The sequence below is a fragment of the Furipterus horrens genome, unplaced genomic scaffold, assembly GCF_987537825.1.
Source record: "Furipterus horrens unplaced genomic scaffold, mFurHor1.1.pri manual_scaffold_7, whole genome shotgun sequence".
NCBI classification, from domain to species: domain Eukaryota; kingdom Metazoa; phylum Chordata; class Mammalia; order Chiroptera; family Furipteridae; genus Furipterus; species Furipterus horrens.
The window spans coordinates 109,159,547-109,169,356 of NW_028327177.1; the positions used below are offsets into that span (position 1 = coordinate 109,159,547).

At 41.2% G+C, this 9,810-nt stretch overlaps 1 protein-coding gene across 1 annotated transcript; it reads left to right on the plus strand.

The window, feature by feature from the left end:
• Window positions 1–7,512: 7,512 nt before the first annotated feature.
• Window positions 7,513–7,946, plus strand: LOC150005028 (small ribosomal subunit protein eS25). The gene has a single exon (XM_090282978.1). It carries the CDS (start codon window positions 7,531–7,533, stop codon window positions 7,906–7,908), a length of 378 nt encoding a protein of 125 aa, XP_090139104.1. The 5' UTR covers window positions 7,513–7,530; the 3' UTR covers window positions 7,909–7,946.
• The last annotated feature ends 1,864 nt before the right edge of the window (window positions 7,947–9,810 follow it).

Here is a 9,810-nt window from a genome sequence, read left to right on the forward strand (position 1 = left end):
TTGTACATTTCTGACAATGAGCAAAGTTAGGCATCTCTTCTATTTTCTTACAAATTTACTGAGGTATAAATTACATATCATAAAATTCACCCACTGGAACTGTACAGCTGAATGATTTTTAGGGAATTTATAGAGTTGTGCAGTCAAGACCATAATCCAATCTTAAAACTCTTTCCTCACTCCAAAATGTTTCCTCATGCCTGTTGGTATAATCCCTGCACCCACCCCAGCTCCAGGGAATCAGTGATAGGCTGTCACTTTAGGTTTTTTCTTTTAGAACATTTTATTTAAATAGAACCATATGACATATAGCCTTTTGTGTCTGGCTTCTTTCCCTTAGCATAATATGCTCAAGATTCATCCATGTTGTAGCATCTGTCAGTAGTTTGTTTCTTTTATTGCTCAATACAACTCTATTGTATAAATATCCTACATTTTGTTTATCTATTCACCAATGGATGCACATTTGGACTCTTATAAGTGAGGTTATAAAAATGTATGTACAAGTCTTTGCGTGAATGTATATTTTTATTTCTCTTGATTAGATATCTGAGTGAAATTGAAAAGTCATATGGTAAGTTTACATACAACTTCAAGCACTAAAATTTTCCAAAGTTTTGTTCTATACTAATCTATTTTTCTGACCAGCAATGTAAGAAGGTTTCTGTTTCTCCACATCTTCATCAGCACTTGATTTTTTAATTTTGAATTAGAGCCATTCTAATGGGTGCACAATGATATCTCATTGTGGATTTAATTGCATTTCCCTAGTGATTAATGATGCTGAGCACATTTTCATGTGCTTAGTAGCCATTCATATATCTCCCATGGTGAAATATTTACTAAATATTTTGCCCATTCTTAAATTGGATTGTTTATCTCCCTATTATTGAGTTGTAAAACTTCTTTATATATTTTGAATACAAATCCTTTACATATACATGATTTACAAATATTTCCTCCCAGCTATGATTAAGCTGCTGGTGTTCGCACACCACCCCACTGTGGTAGAACCACTTTACAACCAAGTTTAGAGGAAGAGAAATGAGATTATGAAGAGTCCCAGGCAAGAATGCCACATACTCCCACAGGTCTTATCTAAAGCTCAGCAATTTTTGCATGAACAAACACTTCTCAATGTGTTATTTGCCTTGGGTCAATTTCCAGAGCTCTGAAATGGTTATTTTGACAGTTTTCCCCAGTTTTTTGTTGTGTTTTGAGTAGAGGATTCACTAATCTCTCCACTCTTCCCTGCCAGAAGTTGCTAAACATCACTTGTTATATTTATGATAATTTGGAGTGGGGCTTCTTTCTCAACAGCCTCAGCAAGTGCCACAGTTGTGTTTTATTGTCTTGGATTGGGATTGGGTTATGCACCAGCCCCTGAACCACTCACAGTGGCCAGGGGAATGGAACGTTATGATTGGTCAAGCCCAAGTGCCATGCCCACCCCAGTATCTAAGGGGAATGGATTCCCACAACACCTAGCCTGAGAGTGTAGAGGTCTGGTCTTCCTGAAGTGAACTTGGGTAGTTTTTATTGAAAAAAGACATGGCACTAGGTGGCATAAACAGTCAATATTCATTACATACTCCCTGCAGAGTTGTAATTCCCTGTGTGAAGTACCACATCACCGGCCAGTGGCAAACACCTACAATGTCTAAGCTTCAGAGAGAGCTCGCCTACGCCCCCACCATTCAGCCTTGCTAAATTCTTAATGATACCAGACAGACAAATACCCCCTATGATTCAGGCACAGAAATCTGGTTCCGGACAGGAACAGATCTCAGTGCCCTCTTCCAGCCATGAACTTAAGAACTTAAAATTCTGAATTCTCATTTGCTTTACATTTTACTTTTTCCTGCTTCCTTTTCAGCAATGTTCTATTTTAACATTTGTTTACCTTCCCATTTGAAAGACTTCCCTGTTCTCTCTGTTTCTGTCTGGCATTCTCTGTCTCTCTGTGTCTCTCAAGATCTTATCAGGATCTATTTATTGAACATCCACAACCGTCAGGAAGTGTGCACAGCTACAACATTGCAGAAAAAAAGATGTGTTGGCTACAATCCCTTCCCTCAAGTTTTCAATGTCTTTGCCAGAAAGAACCTTTCATTCATGGCCAAGCTTACTGTCGAAGCATAACATGTAAGTGCAACATGAGTGATGTTGACAGTACAGGCTGTTCATTCTCCCAAGGCTGGCCTTGTGCAGAGACAGCTTAGCTGAGAGCTGTAACTCCAAGATGGCATCTGAGGAGCCTCGGGGCTTGAAATTTCTCTCTTTATCTCTTCACACTCCTGAAAAAAATCACATAACCTGAGAATCACTAGGAGGCTGGATGCTTGGCATTTATAATGGAAGATTAATTCATGCCCAAAGGTTGCTTTCTTCTTAAATGAGTGGTATCACCTAAAATGCAAGATGGCAGTCTTAATGGGGTGGGAGAGGGATTCTGGAGCAAGGATGCTGGCTGGGGAGGTGGGCTCCAGAGGGCATCGTGTGCCTGTGAAGTAGGAGGAAGGGTGAGGACCCAAGTGGGGAGGGAACCTCCAAGTGTTGATTTCATATACTTCATTTCTCCCTAAGGACCACTCTGAATTCTTTCCATCTATTATTCTTGGTTTAATTTTCATCCTCCTTTCTTTTCCTCCCATCCAACTGCCAGTTGATGGGCACTAATTTATATGTTATTTAGAGTTCAGTGACCTGGACAAGGCATTTTGACTTCTGTTGAAGTTTAAAAATTGTGCAATTTATGTGATCAAGTGTTTAATGTCACAGGTTGGTGAGTAACGGTAAAGAAAAGCAAACCTTTCATTCTATCCTGGGTTTCTTGCCAACATAGTAAATTATCGCAAGGGCAAGCCAAGTGCAGAAACACCTCTTTGGGGAAGGTAAATGGTGAGGATTATTCATGTTATGAAAATTTTAGGAATGAAAAAATAGACCCTAGAGAAGGGGGAATTACACAGTAGGGGGCAGGTAGGAATACCTCACGTCTGAATGTGAAATTAGTTTACCTTCGTTAAGACATCCCATGAAAACGATAAATATAGCATCCTGATTATTTAAGAGAAAAATGTTAATTTTCAAGTTTGTGCTATTTCTAGAGATTCAAATCTGCCATGCAGGAAGTGTGAGAGTGCTGATAATTAAGGAACACTATATTAGGTGATGATAACACACCGCCTCTAGATCCCAGCTCACGGCATCTTGTAAATGTGACAAAGTCAAAGATGATGCTGCAAAAATGTCAGGAATACACATTAGCAATCCTCTTATTGCATTACAATTCAGAGATGGCTAACTTCTCACTACAATCCTGTGTCACTGTTTCTTGTCATAGATAATGTGAATTCAAGATAATTATTACCAAAAAATCAAAAAGCCAGAAGCTTAAATAATTTACAAATCATTTTTGGTCACTGATTTGCATAAATTACACAATCTGCCATCATGAGAATGAAGGGAGTTGATTTAACTCCTCAGAACCCTCAGGACTGTGAAGCATCAGAGAACAAGCTCATGATTGTCTTCACCCACCCATCCTTCTCTGAACCCTATTGATGGTTGCCTCCTAGTCACTCAAGCCCCAACCTGGCTGTATTTACACATTGGTCTTCTTTTCATGCCAATCTCACTAAACCCTATCAAGTTTACCTACTTTTCACCCTTAGGTTCTGTTTCAGACCTTCCCTGTCTCTTGAAGTCACCTGCTGTCTCTGGGTCCCAGCCCTCCACCTGGCTGCCTGAGTGAGGTATCCAAAAATGTAAATCTGGCTGTGCACTGCCCCCGCTTGAAAACCCTGCTGTGGCTTTCCTTTATTCCCAGCTTCAAGTTCCAATTCTTTGGCATGTCAACATGGTCTTTGGTGATCTTCCCCTGCCCATCTCTCTGACCAGATGTTCTCCCACTCCCACCATCTGCACTTTCATACCCAAACCAGGAGCACCAGATCCTGTAGGTGCCATGTACCCTACACTGCTCTGGCTGCAGCTTTCATTCATGCCAGCCTCACCCACCACCTTCATTCATTCACCTAGAGAGCTGCACTCATCCTTTAAGACTGTGCAGGGTGCATCTCCTCCAGAGTCTTCCCTGAGCCCACAGAGAGGAATGATGTGCTTTCTTGGAGATGTCCCTTTCCCTCCAATCTGTCACATCATATTGTGTTCACTTTTCCTTTGGCCCTGGTGGCTGGGAGGTCCCTCAGGGCAGGAGCTGTACCTCCCACATCTTTCCATGCTCACCACGGAACCACAGACTAGGGATGTTGTAGGCATCCTGCGGATTTTCTGATGTTTCAGTCTGATGTAGATTTAGTTAAGTTATTGGTGAAAATTGCACACATTCAGATTCTGCAAGAGGGAAAAAACAGTTCCTTAAATTCTTACAAGTCCTGTATTAAAGGAGCAATGATTGTATACTCAAGTAAGTCAGAAAATTTTAAAATCATGGACTCTATATTTATTCATAGACAATATACCTTGTTCTATGTTCTAGAACTTGGTTAGACAAAAGTGTCATACTTTGTTTTGAGATATCCCTTGCTTTTTTCACTCATAATGAGTATTTCAGATGATCAATGTTGATACATTTAAGATATAGTTCATTCATTTTCATTGCTGTGATGCTTTCCAGCATATGAATTTATCATGGCTTATATGTTTATGATTGTTATATTTTCTTGCTGGAATATTTCATCAATATGTAGGGCTCCTTTTTATTTCTAATATTCCTTTCCATTAAATTCAATTTTCTCTTATATTGGCAATGTCACATAGCTTTCTTTCTTCTGATTTGTGTTTGTACATATCCCTTGCTCATCTCCTTATTTGCAAATATTCTCCATGACTTTACATTGGGGAAGTCTTTAGTGACAAATTTAAAAAGCTTGATTTTTATTATTTGTAATCAATCATTTGTCTCTACCTTTGACAGGTGATTTTAAACTTATAAATGCTTATATCTTACACTTAGTTATTACCAAGTAATTTTTTTATTTAGTTGCTTCTTTCTTTGTTTGTTTTTAATTTCCTTGCTTGACTTTCTTACTTTCTCTTGAATTAATAACATTTTTAGAATTCTTTTTTTTTCTTTACTTAGTTTGAAAGCTATAATGTTTCTTTATTCTGTGTTTACTTTTTATTTTTAAATAAAAAAGATTTATTGAGCTATAATGATATACATGCACCCATTCAAAGTGTAAAATTTAATGGTTTATAATATATTTGCAGAGCTGGGCAACTATCACCCCAATCAATTCTAGAAAATTTTGTTACTCCCCCCCCCCCGAGAAAAACCCACACCCATTAGCACTCACTCCCCATTTACTCTGGATCCTTCCCTTCTCTGTGGATTTGCCTATGCTGACCTCTACTTCTAAATGGAATCACATAATATGTGGTCTTTGAGGTTGGTCTTTTTAACTTAGCATAATGTTTTCAAGTTTCATTGATGCCACAGCATCAATATTCTGTGATATGGAAGTGCCACATATGAATACACCACATTTTATTTATCCATTTATCAGTTGATAAACATTTAGATTGTTTTCACTTTGGGGCCATTATAAATACTGCTGCTATAAACCATTAGGTACAAGTTGTTGTACGGACATGTCCTTTTATTTCGTGGGTATTCCTAGAAGTAGAATTTTTAAACCACATGGTAACTCTATATTCAACCTGTTAAGGAACTACTGTACTGTTTTCTAAAGTGGCTTCACCATTTTACATTCCCACTAGCCATGTAGGAGGGCTCCAATTTTTTCACACTCACAGTCAATACTTGTTATATGACCTTTTGATTCTAGCCATCCTAGTGGGTATGAAGTGGTATCACATTGTGGTTTTAATTTACATTTCCCTGATGGGTAACAATATTGAGCATCTTTTCACATGCTTTTGTGTATCTTCTTTAGAAAAATATATATTTAAATTATTTGCCCATTTTAAATTGGGTTATTTGCCTTTTTATTTTTGTATTGTAGGTGTTCTTTATATATTTGAGATATAAGCCTCTAATTTAACTTAATCAGCAAAATTTTCCTTATCTATGGGTTGTCTTTTAATTTTCTTGATGTTTTTGCAGAACAAAAGTTTTTAAGTTTGATGATATTCAATTTATTCATTTTTTGTTCCGTTGCTTGTGCTTATGGTGTCATATTAAAAACTATCACCTGAGAGAGAAGGGAAGATGGCCGCGGAATAGGGGCAGTGTTCTCAGCTCGCTCCTATTAAAGAGAGACTCCAGGAACGAATGCGGAAAGGAGTGACTGAGTGAGTGTGGATCTCCGATAGCGTGAACAGGGAGGAGAGTGTGGGAGCAGCGTGGAGGGGGGTGGAGGGGTTTACCACATACTGCAGGCTGAGTCATTCCGGGATTCCGTGCGTCTGCAGTACCACGCCTGAGAGCTCAATAACCGAGAGCTGCTTGGAGGCCCCCCCTGGTAGGGGCACACCGATAAGTGAATTCTTGTAGGGAGTTAGGGAGAGGATTCGGCTGAAAAAGCTAGGGGAGTGGGAGAACAGTGAACAACCAGGACTGGGAGAAACTGTGTGATCTGAGTCTAGAGGGAAACCTCCTCAGCTGCAACCTCCCACTGAAAGCTCAGCACTCCGGGCGCACACAGCACTTGCGCCAGGGCCCTACAGAACAAAGGGACAGTTTTTGGGCAAGGAGACCAGCTGCATGGAAAAGCTGCTGTGGAACTCCGGACGGGGGAGAGCTCCTAAGCAAGAGAAAAGTGCATGCCCCCGGCGCTTTGAGCAATCGCGCTAAAATCCCACAGAACAAAAGGCGGGGTTGGGGCTAGGAGAAAAATAGGGCGCGCAGGGCGTGTAAGTAGGGAAGAGAGCGGAGGCGGTGGTTCTGGAGCTGAGACGGGTTTAGGGCAGGGAGAAGGACCCGCAGAGAAAGGCTGCTGCGGAGCTCCAGACTTGGTGAGAACTCCTGGGTAGGAGAGCGCTGCGCTGACCGACCACACTAGAATCCTGCAGAACAAAGGGACGGTGCTGGGGCGGGAAGAAAGATAGAGCACGCAGGCCTATAGACAGGGAAGCCAGCGGAAGCTGTAGCTCAGAATAGAGACAGTTTTGGGGCAAGGAGAAGAGCCCACGCGAGAAAGCCGCTGCAGAGCTCCAGACTAGGGGAGAGGCCCTGGGCAGGAAAGTGCCACTGGGCCCGACGCTTTGACCGACTGTGCCAGAGTCCTGCAGAACAAAGGGACAATCTTGAGACAGGGAGAGAGGTAGGGTGCACAGGCATATAGTCAGGGAAGAGAGCAGAAGCTGTAGCCTGGGAATAGAGACAGGACTGGAGGCAGGGCGGGGATTGCTGGCAGGCGCAGGCTGGTCCAATGGTGGGAAGGCATAGCTGGACAAGCCTGAGGAGGGCTGAGGGTGCCTCAGGAGGGGACAACTAAACGCAGCTCACAGCAGAGCGGCGGTAAGCCCACGAATAAAAGACTAGCAATCCCGGAAATCTTCTCAGGAAAAGGTGGTAGCAGCTGCTCCAGAACTTTCACTATGCCGCCCAAGGACGACAAGAAGAAGAAAGATGCTGGAAAGTCAGCCAAGAAAGATAAAGACCCAGTGAACAAATCTGGGGGCAAGGCCAAAAAGAAGAAGTGGTCCAAAGGCAAAGTTCGGGACAAACTCAATAACCTAGTCTTGTTTGACAAAGCAACATACGACAAACTGTGTAAGGAAGTTCCCAACTACAAGCTTATAACCCCGGCTGTTGTCTCTGAGCGACTGAAGATCCGCGGTTCCTTGGCCAGGGCAGCCCTTCAGGAGCTCCTTAGTAAAGGACTTATTAAACTAGTTTCAAAGCACAGAGCTCAAGTAATTTACACCAGAAACACCAAAGGTGGGGATGCCCCAGCTGTTGGTGAAGATGCATGAATAACAGGTCCCACAAGCTGTACATTTTGAAAAATAAAACTTTATTAAGTCAGTAAAAAAAAAAAAAAAAAAAGACTAGCAATCACAGAATCAAGCAGAACCCTCCCACAGCCAACCAACCAACCAGAAAAGATTTGAAACTCATGAAATTTTGAATAGGAGCGGATTCAGGAAGGAAGGAAGGAAAAACAAAAAAACAAACCAACCAAAATTACCCAGAGACTGTGCCTAAAAGTTGAATTGAGTTAAAATCCTCTCATTCTTTTATCTCTCACTCTCTCTCTAACTGCCCCTCCCGTCCTTTCTTATTCTCTCTCCTTTTCTCCTTTCCTCTTCCCTCCCTTCTCTCCCCTTAGCATGTCTCCCCTGCATCCTATTCTCAGTTAATTTTTTAATTTTGAATTCTCTACCTTTCTCTCTCTCTCCTTTCTCTGCGCTAAGCACCTTCAATTTTATTCAATTTCTTTCTTTATTTTGTCCCCCTTCAGTCTACATTCGTTTTTCTTTCCTCCCTTGCCCTTATTTTCCTTCTCTCCCTATAAATATTCTCTCTCTCTTTCTTTCTCTCTCCCTATTCCACTTTATATTCTAATCTTTTAATATTCAAATTATAATTCTAATCTATCCCCCTCTCCTTTCACCCTCCCATTCTTACCCCTTCTCTCTTTCCACCCCATCCCCTCACTTCTTTCTCTCCCTCTTGTATTTCTCTCCTTCATCCTATCTTTTGTCAACTCTTCAATTTCAATCTTTCCCTCCCTAATATCTCCTCCTCCTCCTGATTTCCTTCCCTCCTCTGTGTTCTTTCCCTCCTCCATCCTCTTGCTTTTCCATCTCTTATTCCTCTCTCTCTATATTCTTTCTCTCTACCTTGCAATTTTATGTCATGTTTTAATCTCCTAATCTTTTTTTATAATATATAATTTTTAAAAAATTTTAACCCAGTCCCCCCTCTTCTTCCTCCCCTTCTTCTTGCGTTCTCTCTCCTACCCTTCTCTTCTCTACTTTCTCTCTCTCTTTCCTCTCTCCCTTCCTGTCTTGCTATTTTCTACTCTGTATTTTTATTTTTAATTTTGAAAAATTCTTTCTCAATCTGTTTCCTACCTTCTAACCTCCTCAGCCCTCTCTTTCAATTTCTGGCTGTCTGTCTGCCTGGATGTCTGTTGTGTCTATCCTCCCTCCTACACTAATCATATAGCATATACCGATTATATAATCCTAATACTATACACTTCCGCTTTCTCACTCCACACTGTAACCCTCTCCTCCTTTTCAAACATACAGTGTAAATGTTAATTGCTGTCTTACATAACCTTGATCCCAATTGCTAATATTATTACTCTATCAACTTCCAGCTCAAAAATTACCCTTCCTTCATTTAAAACAACTCCTATCTGTTTCTCCTACAAAATAAGAGTCCCAATATCTCCACAAGTATATTAATATGGGCTCACTTGCAGCTTATAGTGAGTTTGTAGTTGGGGGAGATATTGGAGGGTGTGGGTTTCTTGCCTGGGTGTGTGATTATGTTTTAGCAGCACCTCCACAAAAGATCTCAAGACAAGGTGGGCAGAGTGACCCTTAATCAACTAACCAGAGAAAAAGACCCACCAAAGAGTAGCTGAAATACAACCAGACAGATTAAAGAAATAACACCAAGGACAACACAGAGATCCAAGAGGGTGGAGGAGTAAGTGGAAGCTATACTAACCTCCTCTCAGGACCAGCCAGTGTTGACTCAGCCCCAGTACAGCAGACAGACCATTCCCCTCCAAGTAGCGTCAGACTGAGGGGAAATAAAAGCCCCGCCTACAGGAATTAAACTGCCACACCCACGGTCCTTAAGCCTGATGGCTAATCACAGATTGAGTAGATTAACAACTAAAGAAGACAGACGAAGGC